This window comes from Emydura macquarii, unplaced genomic scaffold, assembly GCF_026122565.2.
Source record: "Emydura macquarii macquarii isolate MOO-44397 ecotype Brisbane River unplaced genomic scaffold, CSIRO-AGI_Emac_v2 contig_1483, whole genome shotgun sequence".
Taxonomy (NCBI): domain Eukaryota; kingdom Metazoa; phylum Chordata; order Testudines; family Chelidae; genus Emydura; species Emydura macquarii.
The window spans coordinates 9,857,623-9,877,382 of NW_027131620.1; the positions used below are offsets into that span (position 1 = coordinate 9,857,623).

At 38.4% G+C, this 19,760-nt stretch overlaps 1 protein-coding gene across 1 annotated transcript; it reads right to left on the minus strand.

The window, feature by feature from the left end:
• Positions 1-386: 386 nt before the first annotated feature.
• On the minus strand, positions 387-9,103 carry CIMIP1 (ciliary microtubule inner protein 1). The gene is made up of 4 exons (XM_067554625.1): positions 9,042-9,103; positions 7,360-7,441; positions 5,004-5,102; positions 387-542 (listed from the first exon to the last, which is right to left on the minus strand). Exons 1-4 carry the CDS (start codon positions 9,101-9,103, stop codon positions 387-389), a joined length of 399 nt encoding a protein of 132 aa, XP_067410726.1.
• Positions 9,104-19,760: the final 10,657 nt, after the last annotated feature.

The window sequence follows — 19,760 nt, forward strand, 5'->3', positions numbered from 1 at the left end:
ACAAACTACCTGTAAAGCATACACAATGCAATATACAATGTATTTAGTAATTTATGGCTTAGTTACACATCTTACTCACCAGCACATCCAGCTTGTCATAGAGAAATTGTAATGCAGACCTTTTAAGTAGCACCCTTCTAAGTATCTTCCTAGGATTCTTTTACAGGAAAGTAACAGTATGTATATTGCAGACTTCAATAAAACAGTAACAACTGACATGCTAAACTAAATTTCTCACACACACCTCTTACCTGAAATTTTGTTGACATCATGCACAAACATTTATGCTCTAATATCAATTTATGCAAGTCTGACATTTGTACTACTGAATATTAATTTAGATTAAGAACAAATGGCTTAATATGCCTATTGGTTATTTCTTAATGTCAGTCAGAGGGTTCATCAGGCCACTTCAGATCTTTGTGAAAGGCACCTTTGCAGCTTCTGATCTGATAATAACGTTCAAGTTCCAGCCCTGGCACAGATGATCTCCAACCAATAAATCCTTGAGTTGTCTTAGGCACTGGAGGAGATGGGTAGACCTGAAATATGAGTAAGTAAATAGAATTCAGTGATAAAGTATGGTTTGTGTTAATTTCTATTGTGCTGCCATGCAACATGCTCTTTTGTATTCTAGTGTTGATGGAATGGACGATTTCTTTTTAAATAGTTTTTTTAAAAGGAAAATTGATGAATTCTAATACTGCTTCAAAGTTTAAATGAATTCTCTTTAAAGTAGTGCCAGTTATATGTTGTTCCATCCTGCATGGTGCTGAATAACCTTCAACTTCTATTGAAGTCAATGGAAGTTGAAGGAACTAAGGACCTCCAAGTGTTGCCCAGCACCCTGCAGAACTGAGCTGTAACACAGATATTATTAAAAACCACTTAGAATATTTTGGGGGCTCATTCTACAGCAAGCTATGTTGGAAACATTTTTAATTGTAATAGAAAATATTAAGAGGTTCTGGTTAAGCAATTGTTTTTTGACTAACAGGCTTAAATATTGTTGCAATGCCTAAATCAGTGTGTATGGCAGAAAATAAATTAGTTCCAAAGGTAATAAATAAGGGGTAATCAGAAGTTAAAAGGAAAGGATTCCATTTACCATCCATCCTCAATTTTTATCAGCATACATCTGATTTTTAAAGTTTTCTCTACTACTGAAAGGTAACTTAAGCAAAAAGAAGACTATGAAAATTAGCTTTAACATAAGTTGGCAGGAAAGATGTAAGTGTTTAATATATTTTATGTTATAGCTTCTCATTGTTATCTTTGTTTAATAAATTACTAGAGCCTTTGTTTGGTTTTCACTATTAGAAGCAAAATTTAAGCCCATGCTTTAGCTGTTTCCCCACTATCATATATTAAAATAATCTGTGGGGTAGGTAACATTTCTAAACAAGGGGAGCATACATTTTGGAACCAAATTGGACGCAACATAGCTAAGAAATAGTTGTTCTAAGGCCAAACACTGAAAATATTACTGACCAATCTGACTCTTGCATCAAGAACTACTTATCCTTTACAGTCTGTTTCTAGTATCAGAGATGGTTATCCATCAAGTTAATCAGTATCTAATCTAAGGAAACAAAACAAAAGCCAGCATTCTCTGTTCACTGACTGCTCTGCTTACTTTGGCTGAATCATCTCACATTAGAAGTGCTCTCTGTTGTACCACTTTAACATCTGGGGACTTAGTCAATAGAGAAATACACAGTGAGAGAACAATGTTTCAGTTTATTCTTTTGCCAGAATTGTGTTGCTTTGTTCCTTGGCCAAGACTGAAAAATGTTTTTGATATTTAGGTGGAGCACTTCTTTTGAAGAGATAATTTTGTACTGCCATAAATGCCACCCACTGAGCAGGATAATGAAGAAAACTATGTTCCACCTCTATTCTGTAGGAAAAAGAAGGGGATTACATGTCTAACCCAGCAAAAGGAACAGATATGTTATTACTGTTCATTGCCATGACGGAGAGCAAATGTGATAATTTCAAGCCACAGATTTTAAACACATTAATACGGGTCTTTATGTAAAAGGAAGAACTGCAGCATAGAGCCAAAACTAATTCTTGCTCTCCTTGGCTAATTCATATTTTGAAGGTCAAATCTGAAGCCCCGGTCTCCATTTCTGTGCACACACCACTGGCTGCACATTCTAATCTTGCTGAGTGACAAACTGCCCGATTTGTAATGCACACTTTGCATGCACAAGACAGGTGCAGGTGCAATTAATTGTGCCCACAAATTAAGAGTAGGTCCACAGTGCAGCTAAGAAGTGTCATTCACAGCTCAGGTAACTAAAAGAAGCAGCATGGTTACAGAGGCACAGATGGTAGCGCGGCCTAGTTGCCTGAGTGTAACCCCATCCAAGATCCTAGGCATGTACTCGAACAGTTAGCTCGAGCCACCATCCATGCTGCTATGGCCACACTGTTATTTTTAGTGCACTAACTCAAGCAGAACTAGCTATAGTATGTCTATCCAAGCTGGGAATTACACCTTCCAGCTTCTGTGTAGACATACTCTAAGCGTACAGACACAAGTAAGCTTGACTCTGACTTGAATATTTGGACTTACAACACTACTTAATGTGAAGCACTACCAGCAGAAATGGTGGTGCTTTTTCAATTCTAACATTCCGCTCTAGCTTTTTCTTTACTTTTCAGTTACTTTGATCTTGATAACAGCTTTTTTGCTCATTATTTTTGTAAATCCTTTAAAAAGATTTTTTTTCAGCAGAAGGCAGGGTTTTCTGATGTTACTTTCTTCCATAATGTGGTACACATCTTAATAGAGACATTGTCTCATGGACTAACCTCCTCTCCCATTGGCAATTGCAAGACCCCGAGCTCACCTCCCATTTATGATTCTGTATCCTGTTCAATGGCAATTAGCAGTTACAGTAATTGCTTACATGGAAAAGAAATATTAAGAAATGTAATGTATTGTTGGCTGTCTTTAGTGTGAGTCAGCAGCCGGAAACAAGAACAGCCAACACCATGTCACAAGTCAGCTCTCAGAAGACCACTAGTGATCCATGGATCTTAATTTGGGAACTAATGCTATAAGGAAGAGGTTACAATAATCAGGCCGAAGAAGAATTCATTTTCTAGTTACAGACACTGATGTAATAGTATAGCATATTCTGTAATTTATTTATTTGGTGTATGCAATCCAGTCAAGCCAAACTACGCCACAGCGTTCTTATGAACAATGTTCAAGGAACGAAGATGTCCAGGAAGCTGTCATTTTGCAGTCCTCAACAATGTGTGTCATGGTTTGTGGCTGCCCACATCGACATAGTTGACTGTCTCTAAAACACCACCGAAGTTCCACTGCAGCACAAATTCCATGTCTGGTACAAAACCGGTTCAGAAAGCTTCATTGCCTTTGTGGTAAATCAAACCCAGGTAGACACTGAGTGGGGTCCGATGCAAGATAATTATTTGTCACTTTCTCTGCAGACCATGAAGCTTGCCATGCATCCTCTACTGTAAATCCCTCACCTGGTAAACTTTTCCACAATGGGTGCCGTGAGGGCAGATGACTATGTGGTGGATTAAACAAGTCTTTAATTAACAGTAACTGTAGCATATCATCACGCAGTTTCATTACGAGCTTTGCCACGCTTTCCTCTCTGCAAACACTGGGTGGAACAATATTGCAGAGGACCAGTAACCATGGTAAAGGAGTAGATTTAAGTGTGCCTGATATAATATGCATGGTGGAATTTAGTTGTATGTCAATTCATCTTTGTGTGAGACAAGCGAGCCCATACTGGAGCGCAGTGCTCTGCCGCTGAATAACAGTACCAAGGCTGAAGTGCGTAACATTTGGGCATTGTCGTTTTGGCCAGTTTTAGTCTGTAATAGTACTGATAGAGCACTTTAAAGATATATGAAACAGGAGCTCCTCCAAGGAAATGATGATATAAGGCCCTGACTTACAGAAATCTGCCCATGCGATCCTTTACTCCAGCACAGTACTGGTCAGATCAGTTGGGCAAATTAAGGGTCCCTGGGTGTGGATGTCTTTGTAGGATTGGGTTTTACGGGGCTTTCAATCCTTATTCATACATGTAATCCCATTGTAGCCCAGTGGCTCTCTGTAAATCCTACTCTCTATTAACCTAGACGCTTCCAAATATCTTCTGTTGGTGCCCCCTTGAAAAGGATGGGTCAGAGTCTTTTCACATCACACATTAGCACTGTTGCCACCATTTTTATTCTGCCCATTTTCTCTTCTGTTCTTTTTTTTCATTTTCATCTTTCTCCTCTCATGTTCCTTTATTTTTGCTTTGTTTTGTGGCTACTTGCTGCTCTTTTGGCTACTAAGCAGAAGATTACCTGGCTGGGGATATCCAGTGGAAGTAAACACTGTATAACTGTGAATTAAACAGTGTGCCAGATTCCACTGTCAGAAACAGGTGTGTGTACAGCTGCCACTGACATTGAGGAGTATGAGCATCAACTGAATGCTATAAAACCAAACTGCCGAGTCATCTGTTAGAATACAGCCCGGTAGGAGGAGCAAGAAAATCTAATTTGTGCCACTAAGAGGGCTTAAAATAAATAAAATCCAGAAAAAAATGATTTGTTTAAATAAAGACAGAGAAAGGATTCATTTTTACCAAAGTTGTTGAAGTTGGAAAATGGCTGTTATAAATGAGTTATGATAAATCTTGAAATAATTGAGAATGGGGGGATTTCCACAGTGCTCCTTATAAAGGCTACCCCCCACTACCCCACCATATTAAATGACTGATCTGATACTATATACACCTTCTGTTACACAGGAGGTGCTTTACGATAAGAGTTGATTATTGTAAAGCAATTCCCTGGCTTAAGTGAACCCTTTGAAGTATCCCCGAGGTTTCCAATACAATTTATTCTGACCTTTAGTTGAAGATCCATCTCTAGTGACTGACTTTTAACACTTGGATGGCTGCTTAAGACAGATTTAACCTATATTGCTGTTTTAAAATCTATTGTCTAACCTTAATATATTTTTCCACTGGTGTCACAGGTCGGATTCGTAAATGTTCTGGAAGCTCTATCGTAGGCTTAGTGGGTTCTTTCTTTTCATCTTTTATCAACTAAAAATAGAATACCAACATTATGCAAAAATTAACACTTCAAGCTAAGAAATGTGTTGTCATAGCATTTTAATATCTGACATCTACACCATTCCCATCACTGTGGTATCTGTGCACTGTGTTCTTAGCACCCAATACAGAACTATTTATTATGCAACGTTGGTAGCTGTTCTAATGCACTTTTCAGTTTCAGAAAGGGCTTAAATTCTGAATTTAAGACAGGCTGAATCCTGCTGAGCACCCTCAACTCTCACTTCACTGAATTGAAGTCACCTGAAAATGTATTTTGTGTGACAACAAGCTAAAAATTCATAATAAAAGTGCCAAATAAATGTAATATACAATAAATAGTAGAATATAGCATTAGACATATTGGTTAAAACTTATATCGTTTTTTTCTCTGTTGATCTCCAACTGCTATACAAAAGTGGACAAGCATAATTTACCCTGTTTGTGAAGAAGGGATATTGAGGCCCGGAGGGCCAGATTTTCAAAGGTACGTAGGCACCTAAAGATGCAGATGAACAATGGGACTTAGGCACCTATCCTTCTTAGGCACTTTTGAAAATCCCATTAGGCCCCTATTTGCATCTTCAAGGGTTTAAGTACCTTGGAAAATCTGGCCCAGAGAGATTGAGTCTTGTCCAAAGTCAGTGGCAGAGCTGGGAATGGACTTCAGGTGCTCTGCAATCCAATCTGTGCTCTAACTATTGCATCATAATATAAAAATTTGCAAAACTGCAGATCCTTTTTGTTACTGCTGTTTGTTTTCACATTTGTTACAATTTGTTCGAGGTGCACTTAATCATTCCTTGAAGACATTCAATACAGGAAATATGCAGAAACTAGTCTCACACAGAAGATCATGTCAGATAATTGATCAAGTGACTCACATTTTACTGAATTTCATCTCATTCTGTAATGTTTAAATATACTGGCTGTGAACCTATTCCCATTTAAACCAGTGGGAAGTTTGCTATTGAATTCAGTGGCAACATTGACCTATTACAGTAGAGATTATGATGTGCTCTTGCTATTGTTCACCATTATATTCTAGCAAAAACAACGAGAGTCCTGTAGCACCTTAAAGACTAGCAAATTTCTGCGGGCATTACCTTTTGTGGGCTGCAACCCACTTCATCAGATGCATGAAGTGGAAACCACAGATAGGAGGTATAATTATAAATCCAAGGGTGAGAAACATAACGGTGGGGAGGGCAGGTGCTAACAAAGTCAATACAGTTAGGATAGATGAGGCCTATTCACAACTGTTGATTAGAGGTGAGAATGTGTGTACAGTGACAATTACTTCTTATAATGAGAGAATCATTCCAAGTCCCTATTCAGACTCATTCTGATTGTGTCAAGTTTGCATATGAGTTCCAGCTCTGCAGTTTCCCACTGAAGTCTGTTTTTGAAGTTTTTTTCGTTGACGTATGACAACTTTCAAGTCAGCTACAGAGTGTCCTGGGAGATTGAAGTGCTCTCCTACTGGCTTATGGATGTTACCATTTTTTATGTCTGATTTGTGTCCATTTATTCTTTTGCATAATGACAGTCAAGTTTGGCCAATATACATGACAGAGGGGCATTGCTGGCACATGATGGCATATATTACATTAGTAGATGTGCAGGTGAATGAGCTCCTGATCATGGGCTGATGTGGTTAGGAAATTTGTTAGTCTTTAATGTGGTACAGGACTCTTATTGGTTTTGATTTATACAGACTAAAATGGCTACCCTTCTGGAATTATATTCTAGATATCCCTTATCAACTATTTCAGCATATTGTAAATTTCCTTACTGAAAATTAAATTAGCTAAATCCTTGCCCCCATCTTTCCATTTTAAAAGTATCTATGGACAAACAAAGGGGAAATATTCTTCTGTCAGTGCATCTAATTCCTGTCACCACTACGGGGAGTTAAGTTAATCAAGAGGAACATTAAAATATGTGCAACACACAAAGAACAACTTGTCATATTTTATTCTGAAAGAAACTGGAAATATCACCTTAAAAGAACCCTATTTATTAGTACTCCTACAACTACTCCAAGTTACCAGTGTTTATTTACACTTACATATGCCATTCATTTTGTCAGCAAAAGACTCAAGATTCTTTGGAGAGATTCATTATTATTGAAAGCCAAGCAAAATGTTTCTAAACTGGGACAACTTATTTGAAAGTTGTACCTAACTATTCTGGGTAAACTATTCAAGTAAATTTCATATACGTGCTACATCAGATTCAGTTTTACCTCCTCAAAAGGTGTTGTTAAAAATCCCCATTTGATGGACCATTTCTTTGCAGCTTCAAGTTCAGTTTCAATGTGGTATTTCCTGAAGCAAACAGAAAAAAATGCTTGAAAAGACTTTTGGGCTACCATTAAACTTAAAAACCTGAAGTTACAAAACACAGCAATTTAGGATGATGAGAAATGTAAACTGTGAAGTTGTAGTCCTCCACATTCTACCAGAAGAGTCTGTATTAAAAACTTAAGACTAAAGAAGTCTCAAAGATCTTATCATGGAAAAGCAAGTCTTAACATGTCCCCTCCTAAATTATATTCATATTTAGAATTCATGGTCAGATGAAGTCACAGAAACATAATCAGTTGGGATTCCAGACTCAGGTTTTGTTACAGTGTTGGCCGTTAATCCATGAGAAAAACCACTATGTGAACCTGTCAATGGCAACAGACTTGATTTCATATTCCTTATGTCTAGATTAACCAAATATACCTGTTAATATCACAGAATGAACTGTAGATAAACTAATTTAATAAACATACAAACATAACCATGAATACCACTTAGAGTTTAAGCAAAATTGTGGGAAAACTCTTTTCCATTAAGCATTATTGGAGGATTTACAAATGTGTTGATTTATCGTATTCACTGAGTGATTGTTGAGTACTTTAAAAAACTATCAAGCAACTTAAAGAAAAAGAAAGGTCTCAGTTTAAAAGGAACCTATGTTATTATAGAATTAAGCACACTTCTTGTTGATCATTCATCTATTTTTTTTCTTACCTTAAGAAAAAGGACTTTGCTTGCTATTTTTCTCAATTACTATTGGCACCTGCCACTCTCTCTGTCACATATCACACACGTATATACGTATACATGAGAAGGTAACAAGAATCATACCAATGACTGCAGGGTGCTGAGTTTATTGATGAATGAAACACACAGAGCATTGTTATGTAGCCCACCTCACATTCATGGCTCATCAGCTTAACTTTTTGATTCAGTGGTATACTTGCTAGTTTTTTGGGTTTTTTTAAATAAATTAAAATAGGTATTTAATTTCATAGAGACATCAAAGCTTTTCAAGAGTTTTACAAGTATAACACCTATCAGGCAAATCTGTCAGATATAGCCAGAGATGAAGGCAAATAGAGATGGAGAGATGAGAATGTAAACACCGACAGCGCTGCATGTAATAGGCAATTTAGCTAAATAAAAAGTATTTATCAGGAAAACAGAGAGATAGGGAAGGTCACTGGGATAAAGTCCTGAGGACAGGCATAAGAGGGAGAAGCTGAGCAATGTGTTTGAGGCTGCAGGAGGAGAGGAGTGGGTACAAGGACTATGTCTGCGGGATTGGGGCCAGGAGCCATATGGGATGGGGTGAGCAATGTGGGAGAGGGGAGTGTGTGTGTGTGTGTTGGGGTGGGGTTCTGGGGGGAGGGGTTGTGTCTAGAGTTGGGGCTGGTCACAGGGTGAGAGGAGGAGTTTAGGGGGTCTGGTTTGGAATTGGATGGAGATGAGGGAGAAGATTGGGGTAGAAACCTGGGGGGAATAATATTGAGGGGGTGGGAGGTGGAGATTGGGGGTAGAGACCCAGGAGGGGGAGTTGGAGCAAGAGGGTGGTGGGAGGAGATTGGGGTAGTGACCTGGGGAGTCAGAGCAAGGGAGGTGGGCGTGGGGGCCTTACCAGACCTGATCCTGAGCCACAAAGTTGAATTGCTGGGCGGGGTTGGTGCCTTTCTGCGCCATGCCCCCCCAGTAGCGCCCCCTAGTGGCCGGGATGAACTCCCCCGGTGTCTCCGGTTCAGCCTGATGCCTGGGACTGAGCCAGCCTGGCCCTGCCCTTTGCCACCTCAGGCGTTGCTAGGCGACGATGGTGTGTTTGGGCTCTAGGGTGGAGTGAATAAGGCCTGGCACCCAGCTCCCAGTGCTGCCCCTCCCTGTAACGAGCATCCCCGAGCCTGCTGCTTGGATTTCCCCTTCCCCTATTGCCCCAGCTGTGATCTCCACTACATCTTCCCTCCCCCTGCAGCACCCAGCCCGCTCATTCCCAATGCAGCGCCTCAGCACCTCCACTCACCCCTCACAGCGTCCCAATCACTCCCAAATCCCGCCCAGCATTTCCCATCCTCAACGCACAGTGTTGCAAGCCCAGAGCCTGCTGATAGAGAACAGCATTTCCTGAACCTCAGTCTCCGCCTGGGAGCCATCAGGAGCTATAACCCCTACAAAAAGCCACCCCAAGCGCCACACCACTGTAACCCATATCCCCAAAGCCAGAAAGCCTGCAGCCCCTACGGAGAACCACACTAAAACTCAGCCCTCCTATTCCAGAAACCATTGAAAGCCACCACCCCCTTGAATGCCTCCAAACCATGGATAGGGCTCAGCTCCTTCCCAAAAGAAGCCTGAACCCCCCAACCACAGTTAGTCACAGTTAGTCATAACCCCTGAAGACACATGTAACCTCCCTAACACTCAAATCATTCTTAACACATGCCAGCCTTCCCTTTTAATTCCCCCTGATCCAGAGCATTGATTATCTTCTCTATCTTTCTCATTTATGTATTTCAAATGGAATGAAAATGTATGGGTATGCTTTTTTATTTATATTGCAGTAGTTTCTAGGATCCCCTATCACTGACAAAGGCCCCATTGTGCTAGGCACTGTGCAAACGTAGAACCAAAAGGTGATCCCTGCCCGAAATAATTTACAGCCCAGCTAACACAATCTATTGTCCCTGTTGGCAGGTCTGTACACCACCTGCCAAAACATGGCGATCTCTGACAGAGCTCTGCAAAACAGCACAATTAAGGGACATCAGGATGATTGTTAAATTTTACTGCTTTCTGAGCTGCAATAAAAACAGGTGTCCTTCAGGATCCAACTAGCTTTTAGAAAGTCTTTAGGTGTTTGAGCCTCTTGCATGCAACTATTAGATTTACTAATTATGTTCATTTGACAAATGGAATTTGATGCATCAGTACACTGTCTAAGTGTAATCTGATAGGGTGTTTTCCCAGGTTCAGTGGCCTGATTATGGGTTCTGATTCTCTCTCTTTTTGTTAGTCTACCCTCCCCTGTTTCCCAACACTCTTATTAACAGACTTGTAATTTGAAGTGTTTGTTATTTTTCAGATGGTGTTGTTCATCTTGATCCATCCAAATCCCCAAATGCGCTGGTCTTTGAAAAGAGTGGCAAAAACGGAAAATGAAGGACAGAGCAAAAATAGCAGAAGAGAAATCTTAAAGGTGAGAGGAAATAGTGAAGAAATGGGGCTTGTACTTTTTTTTTGGCTTCTTTATGATGTGTGAAGAAGTCCGGTAAGGCTTTGTTTGATTTTGAAGATTTCCCACCATTCCTTGTTTACATTAGAAAGTCTACCCTGGAAGACTGTAAAGATTGGAGAGTTAGTAGGATTTTGACATCACACACACCAAGGACATGAAACCAAATCACCGGAGGGGAAAGGGATTTTATTCAGACAATTTGAACCTCTCTGTTTTTCACTTATTTTTGTTAATAACTATTTAATGAAAGGCTAAAAAATTCCCAGTCCACGTTACCCAGTCATCCAATGAGTCCTTCAGTAAAACCAGGGAAGAGCATATTTGGTGATGGTGTTTCTAAGGTTAAAAAAAAAAGACAGAAAAAGAAACTTTAAAAAATAAGTAATTATGAGTACCTTTCAGGCTTTTTGTAGATGAAGCAGCAAAAATATACCTTTTTTTCTTTGCAGCTCACTTTTACAATTTTACACAGTAAGATAAATTCCTTTATGTATAAGAAGTTAACTATAGCCCCTCTTTCATGATTTGTTATGCAAAGTAATAGACAGTGAAATAGCACCAAGTTTTTGTGAGGTGGAGATATTTCCAGAAACCAGGTGAAAAACATGGTTATAACTATAAAGAAGAAAGAAAAAGTAAATATATGTAAAGTAGATGGGCAAATTACAGGCTGAGGATGAATCTCTGAAGTCGCTATTAGAACAAGATTGTTGCAAATAATATGTAAACACATCTTTTTTAAGATGGATTTTGCTTGGATTTAGTTCCTTGTTTGGCTGGGTCTGTGTACAGGGATGCAGTCTAGTGCAAGAGTTCTCAAACTGGTCTTTGGAGCTGCTTCTTTTACTATGTGTGACATCTCTGAATTTGGCATAGGTAGACATACATGGAGCTGTTGCCCACAAATGCTGGAATTTGCCCATGTGGGGCAGTTTGCAAGATCAGTGTATTAGTTATATGAAAGGTTGCTTTATGTTAGTTGTAGCCAGGTTGTCAGAGGATATTTTAAACTAATGAAACTAATAACAAATTAGCACTTCTTTTGCACTCTTGGTACCTGCTTCTTATCTTTGTCCAATGTTTTTAGTATATTCAACCATAATCAAGTTTGAAGACCACACCAAAATTGGGGAGAAGGGGGAAGTAAAGCATAAGAAGATATAACTAAACTTACAACATGAGTTGGAAAGAGCAGTTGGGTCTGCTGACAATGGGGGTTGATATTCAACATTAATAAATGAAAACTATACTTAGGAAGAGGAAATAAACAGCGCTTTTTAAAAGTCAGCAGTTGCCAGTAGTTACCACGCAATGATGTGTGAGATTACTAATTTCCCCTAATATTTAGAATAGGTGATATCTGTGGGAACATTGTATAGAAAGGACAGAATCAAGCAGCCACATCCATTGTGCTAGCAATTTTTCATAATTTTCTCTTAATATTGCATTTTTCATATATGGTTGCTGCAGAGAAGGAAAGGAACTGGGTTTAGAAGATTGGAAAGGGAGATATAAGAGTATCTTCATCTTTTATCTTCAGAATGTGCTAAAATGTGTTTACAACTCATTGTGTCTCTCTTGCTAATAAAGTATATTTGAATTCATCTGATGGAAAGCTGACATCTTACCTGGGGCATTAGTGAGCATCATCTCACAAATAGAGGTGCTCTGTAAATTCAAGGCTTTCCTGAATCTAATCAACTTCTTTTTAATAGAAAGCAAATAGTAAAATACTCTCCATATTCTAAGTGCTAAGACTTGGTTTAAATTTGAACATGCAAGTTTGTACTACAGTTAAAAATTTTACAAGAATGATATTTTAATTTTTATTCAATTTATAATAGAGGTGAAAGACCTTTCATGGATGCTGTTTGTTATCCTGGTAGAAATCAGTTTGCTAATATGTTCAAGGTCCAGAAAGCTAGTCAATCAGTATCAGCAATAATTGATATTAGTTTTTATTTCCTGGTTTTTTCCACAGCATCCTCCTCCAATTTCTATATCCTCCTTATATTTACCAAAACTATCTTGCTTCTGGTATCTGCAAAGGGAAATATGTAGGCCTTTTGACAAACACAATGACTTTCCAAAATACTTTTATTTATTTATTTATTTATTTTTTTGTAGATGTTATTTATCACGGACTGCAAACTTTTATTGGAAGGTTTGAGAAAGAAAAGACTCAAAATACTTTATGGTTATATGTGAGAACCTGAGAAAATATTTACAGCTTGCAAAAAGTTCACTATGTTCCAGTATATTAATATTTTTGGCCCTCTATCAGTTTTTCAGTACAGTTTTTCTTCTTGCAGTTGCTTTATAAAACATTTCAACAACAAATAAAGCCAACTGGCTCTTTCCATCTATGTGCTTGAATAGTTTTTCCTCCCCTTTTTGTCTGAAAACTGTTTTGTGCAATGAATTGTTAATACCTAATGTAGCTTTTTCACACCATGCAACAATTTTTATCCATTCTGTAAAATGAATGCAGCGAGGTTTTGAAACTAAACTTGCCAGTTTACAGGCAACATATTTGACTATTTAATTGCCAAGTTATTTTTTTCTTAGGGCAATGGACCTGATAGTCTTGAATACCAAAAGACTGTAAATACTTTCAGTAGTCATTTTAGATGTACAAAAGAACTTTTATTTGTTTAGCAGAAAAATAAGTCTCCAAAATAATTAAACTACCTAAAATACAAAAGAATATCTCACTTGCACCTAGGTACCTGATTCTATACTGTGTCTAATTATCAGTTAGTTCAGCAATTAAATCAGTTGAGTCTCCAATCACACTCAAAAAAGTTTATTCATTGTCCTATTTAATTAGCTCCTGCTGCTTAGTCACATTTCTCTCCTGGAACTCTCTTAATGTTGTCTATGACACTGTATGGAAGAAAAATGATCTGTTAATGAAAACAATCAGATTCAATACTACATTCTAATGCACAGTAAAGGAATTGCTTTAATTCTCTGTCAGATGGAATGGAACTTTATATTTGAATATTACTGCTAAGTTATAGTAAAAAAAAATTTCTTGACATTATTATTTAATGGAATCAGAGTTTTCAGATATATTTTGCATCTGCATTCTCAAATGGATAGATTTTAGAACTTCTATAATATCTACATTTTTAAAAAAATTCCTCTCCTTTGCACACATTTTCCTCCTTCAACACTGTGTGCAAAAGCATATGTTTGTGAACATAATTCTGAGAAGCTGGGACTGATTGTCTTCAAGATCTGAAATCCATTTATAATTTTTATCCCTGAATTGATGCAAACATACTGTATTTGATGCTTTTTATATTATTCATTGAAAAAAAAAAAGTCTGAACTCATACACAATCGCTTTCTGTGAGATAATCTGTTCACTGAAGTTATCTGCCATGGCCAGGGTTCATCTCATATAGACTGTGTATAAGTAGCCCATAAGTACTATTTAAGAGTGTCTTCACTCCCACCCAAGTGAACTGAGATAGATGATTCTATTGTATACCTTGCACTCAAGTAGTACTGATATAGGTATAAAATACTTTTCTTTTATTGGTCTCTAAAGTATCTATTCTGTAATTTTAAGCTTCAGTTACAAAACCAGGCTTCTTATTTATAGCTAAGATTGGGTTCCCAATGCCAATATTATACCATATCATCAGTTGAAGAGGTTTTACAACACTTGCTATCCTTGCCAATGGAGACAAGAGTGTTACTGTGGATGGCTTTCATCAGAGGTTAGTAATGCAAAAGAAAAGTTATTGTTGTTATAAAAGCAACTTTTGAGGAGCTTTATATTTTGTTAGCTCTTAGTTCGTCAGTACTTTGAAACATTCAGGAAAAAATGAAGTGGCAGTTATAGGGCCAGATAGTTGGCCCCTGTTCTAGCTGCTTTATGCTGCGCAAGCCGGAAAACTGCCTTAAAGGGGCAGCTGAGCATCCCATTATATAGGGAAGCCTCAGGTGTTGTAAAGATGGTGTAGCTGTTTTACTGTCCCCATAAGTATAGGCGGTATGTTGGGAGTAGGGAGGGGTCTGTTGTGGGCAGGTGAGCATGGGACCAGAGCTCAGAGTGCTCTCTGGTGGATCCTGGTCTGGCAGAACAGGCCCTATGAAATTGTCCCACCTAGTGCAATTTAGAGGAGTTCTTAGGCCATAAGTTACATTGGGCACTGTTTTAGCTCTTGGCAGATCCAGGATTGGCTTAGAGACATCCTCCTCATCCACCCCCATTTTTCATCAGCCCAAGGGTCAGACATTTTTATTTTTTTGAAGGCCTGCATTTCAAACTGCAAAGTTAGGCACTTCTATGCATATTTAGGCACCTAAAAAGCGGCATGATTTTGGTAACATTTGGAGCTGTTACTATCTTAATGTGACTGTAATGATTCCATTGCTTTGAACAGTGCTGTCTCCACTTTCTCAATGACTGACTGTTCTTTTTCTGTCCATAAAATGACACTGACAACAGCAGTCTTGGGCAGGCTTTCGTGCTGCTGAAGCTGAAATAATTTCTAATTGAATTTGGACATTTGTCAATAACTCTTGCAAATTCCATGGACACTTCAGAGGTCCCAGAATCATACCTGATTTTGGCCTTTACTCTCAGAGGGGTACACACATCTATAATCTGGCTGGCAGAATATCCATGTGTAGCACCCCAAAGAAAATTATTTCTTTCAACAGCTTAGGGAACTCTGAATATGTGGCTATTGTCAGGTTAGACTCCATAGTTGCATAAAAGCACAGTCCTTGATTCTTTGACCCTATCCCTGAACACTGTTCCACAGATCCCATTGCAAAGAGCAACACTTACAAGAATATCGCTCATAAATGCTGGAGTACCTCATCATAAGAGAATGAACTAAGGATGAAATGAGAAGACTTAACTCTGAATTTGTTGGATTATATTGTTTGAAATCAATCTCTTAATGCTATTTCCAAGTAGTTTTTAATGTCTCATACAGTGCAAGTTTCAAATCAGGAGAGAGTTATCTTTTTTTTTTTTTTGCGTGTTAGTCAGGGGGTCTAAGACATTTTAAAAGCTTTCATATTCCACTCTTCAAATATATTATTGCAGCACAATAGTTTCTTTGCATGAGAATTGCTTAAATGATTTAAAATGGATTGAAAAATATATTTCAGGTTTTAATTTTATGCACAGAACATTAATGAGCAGTGTCCCTTAGAGAATTGCTGTCAGTTTAACATATTCACAATAATCTCAACACAGATGTTATTCCATCTAAATCCTTTTAGAGGGAAAAAACTGGTAATTTTTCCTTGGAGGATGTCAGAAAATATATTATTGTTGAAATTACATCTTGATCCCAAAATGCTATGTAAAATATCATTGCTAGGAAGAATAAATAGCACATTGTTTCTGAAGTAATATGCATGTGAAATTTTTTTGAGTATCCTGTAAATGTAAAAACAAGTGATCTTCATTTTGCTAGTCTCATACTATTTTGCTTCCCTTGTGGATGATCATAGGCAGTGATGGATTTCAGCATCTAATTGTCTTCTAATTTAAGGAACTGTTTGTTATTAGCTTCAGATTTTCCTGCACACAAATGGCAACTATAACATGATGAAGTTATCATCAGCCCTGTCCGTCTAGGGCATCTTTGAGTACGGAAATTAGAAATATTTGATAAAAATGAAATTCTCTAAATTACTAATTTGTTGTTTTTGTTGCAAGATATTAAAATTTATTTCCCCTGAAACACATGAACAAATACACTACAAATACCTGTCCTGAACCCTGGAATGTGTTAGTATTCTCTTTCCACTCTGAACATAAAAATGGCCATCCTGGCTCAGACCAATGGTCCATCTAGCCCAGTATCCTGTCCTCCGACGGTGGCCAGTGCTAGATGCTTCAGAGGGAATGAATAGAACAGGGCAATTTATCAAGTGATCCATCCCCTGTTACCCAGTCCCAATTTCTGTCAGTCAGAGATTTAGGGACAGCCAGAGCACGAGGTTGCATCCCTGACCATCTTGGCTAATAGCTGTTGATGGACCTATCCTCTATGAACTTACCTAATTCTTTTTTGAATGCAGTTATACTTTGGCTTTCAGAACTTCCCTGGACAATGAGTTCCACAGGTGAACTCTGTGTTGTGTAAGAATTACTTTCTTTTGTTTGTTTTAAACCATCTGTCTGTTATTTTCATTGCGTGACCCTGATTCTTATGTTATGTGAAGGGGTAAATAACATTTCCCCATTCACTTTCTCTATTCCATTCATGATTTTATAGATCTCTATGATATCCTCCCTTGATCATCTCTTTTCTAAAACAAACAGCCTCAGTCTTTTTAATTATTCTTCCTATGGAAGCTGTTCCATACTTCAATGATTTTTATTATCCTTCTCTGCACCTTTTCTAATTCTAATATATCTTTTTGGAGACAGAGTGACCAGAACTACACAGCATTCAAGTAGACCATGAACTTATATATTGGCATTATGATATTTGCTGTTTTATTATCTATACCTTTCTTAATGGTTGCTAACATTGTGTTAACTTCTTTGACTTTTGCTGTGCATTGAGCAGATGTTTTCAGAGGACTCTCCACAATGACTCCAAGATCTCTTTCTTGAGTGGTAACAGCTAATTTAGACACCATCATTTTATATGTATAGCTGGGATTATTTTTTATGATGTGGAACACTTTGCACTTAGCAACATAGAATTTCATCTACCATTTTGTTGCCCAGTCACCCAGTTTCACGAGATCCCTTTGTAACTTTTCATAGTCAGCTTTGGACTTCATTATCTTTAGTAATTTTGTGTTGTCTGCAAATTTTACCACCTCACTGTTCACTCCCTTTTCCAGATCACTTATCAATATATTGAACAGCATAGATCCCAGTACAGATCCTTGGGGGACCCTGCGATTGCTTACTTTGCTTAAGATATTTTAGTAAGGGACCTTGTTAAAGGCTTTCTGAAAGTCCAAGTATACTGTATCGACTGGATACCCCTTGTCCACATGTTTGTTGACATCCTCAAAGAATTCTAATACATTGGTGAGGCATCCTACTCTGCTTGCTCTCTTACACATTAGTTTCTAAATAGCTTCAATTATATTATATCAGTGCAACCCTATTGACTCTCTCAGCAGGGTTGGACAATGAGTTTCAAGTCAATGGTGTTACAAAGGCAGTAATGAGGAAAGGATTTAGTTAATAAGGACAAAATTTAGTCTTCTGAGACTAGACCAAGATTTCCTGTTTCTGGAATCTTAATATTGGGATAGAACTGTGGTTGCTTCACTTTAGATGACACATATGTTAATGTGGGGTTGGCTTCAGTGGAGAGGCTTTATCTAACCTATCTAATGTGTTTTAGGGCTTACTCTAGTGCCATCACTGCTGTAACATAAGGCTAGATACACAAAGATACTTATGCATTGCAAAAGTGGCAGTTAAGGCGATAAAATCCTTTTGTCGATCTATCCCTAAGTGCTGCACAGGTAAATTAGAATAGCATTATCTGGAGTCCATGGCAGACTTCATGGAGTGTTGTGGTCTTTACCCTTCCCTGATTCTAGAAAGCTCTCCTAGGGCTCTGTGTATATAGGTACACAGCTGATTGTTAATTAATTGTTGACAGTAGATCCCATAATGCTTCACCATCTCTACAAGTGGTCTGATGTAGATAGTGAAAAGATGGAGGGGTGGGACAGGATAAATCTGTGTTGGGTGGGTGGACTTTTGGCATGGTTTAAATAAAAGTGCATGGGGGTGGGAGGACACAGCTTACCCTTCTTTGCTAAAGGTAGAAGGAGAACTGCCCCTTCTCTTTGGCGGCTGTGGTGACAGTCCCCCTCCTGTTTCAATCTACCTGCTTACTTTTGGGAAAGCCCACAACTATTCTCTGTGTACTGCTGAGAGTAATACAGATTTCAAACATTGTAGTGCTGTGTCATCTGCTCCAGCTATGATATCCAAGCCGGCTCAGCAATACCTCATGGGCAACTGTGTTAAAAGCTTCAGATAGGTCAAGAAATATGAGCATTAAGCTGAGGTCTCTATCCATTTCAGTAAGAAGGTCAGCCATTAGTGCTACTAAGGCTGTCTCTGTGACACATCCCAACCTGAAGCTTCGAAATAAAGCTTCCAGATATCAGTGGATGTCACATGTTGTTAGAACTTGGCTGTCACTGCTTTTTAAATGTTCTGAATGATTTTCCCTGGAAATTGTAGGTTGGAGAGGATTTCTGTATAGGATTTTGACCTTCTGAGGACAAGACAGACTATTATGCTTTCCAAGAAAGTTGGCACTTTCACTTGGAAGTTTTGATTAATTTCCATTGGCAGTGGCATAGTTTTTTTTGCTGGCTTTCTCAAGCTTGCGGGGGGCCACTGGCATGCTTCTCATGTATTGGCTGGAATGTTTCTCAGGGCTTCTTGTACTTTCACCACATGTGGACAGAGCCAAACTCAATAAGCAGCAGTGGGATGGTTAATGTCAGCGGGTCAGGTTTTGGGTTTTCTGCCTTGATGAGTTCATCTTCTATTCTGTTGATCTTTTCTGCAAAGCAGGATGAATACTCTTCATAGTAGTCAAGGGTTGGATTTTATTATGCAATCTGGGATTATTAGCAGCTCACTAAGAGGAATATAGCACTCCTAACTGATGGTTGCAGTTGTGATGGTGGAAGAAGAGAAGGTTCTATTTGCTCCCTTTATTGTCATGGTGCAGTGCTAGTGGAAGGCCTTCATTGGTGGTGAACGGATTCAAAGTGCATTGTGCTCCATTGGCATTCTAGGGTTCTTGTCTATGTACCTTGTTTTACATAGTTTGTTAATAAACCACTGTGATTGTCATGGTTAGAGCAGGAGAAAGAGGTGACTCGCATCCTAATCACTGAATTTTATTGGGGCAGATATTTTCATGAGAAATGGCTGTTCCTTGCTGTTGAGAATGCTAAAGGGAAACAATTGTTAACTCTGGGATATAAGAATGAAACAGGTGAAAAAAGTAAATGCACAGAGGCTGCTCACATGAAATTGTCCAAATGTGAATGTCAGTCTAAACAGAATAATTTTTATTCAATATTAAGATGGGTCAGAATCCTACTCAAATGTAAAGATAACTCGTATAATCC

Coding starts and splice junctions, on each gene's coding strand:
- CIMIP1 (XM_067554625.1), bottom strand. CDS start 9,103: ATGGCGCAGAAAGGCACCAACCCCGCCCAGCAATTCAACTTTGTGGCT. Junction 7,442..9,041: donor GTGGCTCAGGATCAGGTCTG/GTAAGGCCCCCA, acceptor TGTTTGCTTCAG/GAAATACCACATTGAAACTG. Junction 543..5,003: donor CAGTGGAAAAATATATTAAG/GTTAGACAATAG, acceptor CTCATATTTCAG/GTCTACCCATCTCCTCCAGT.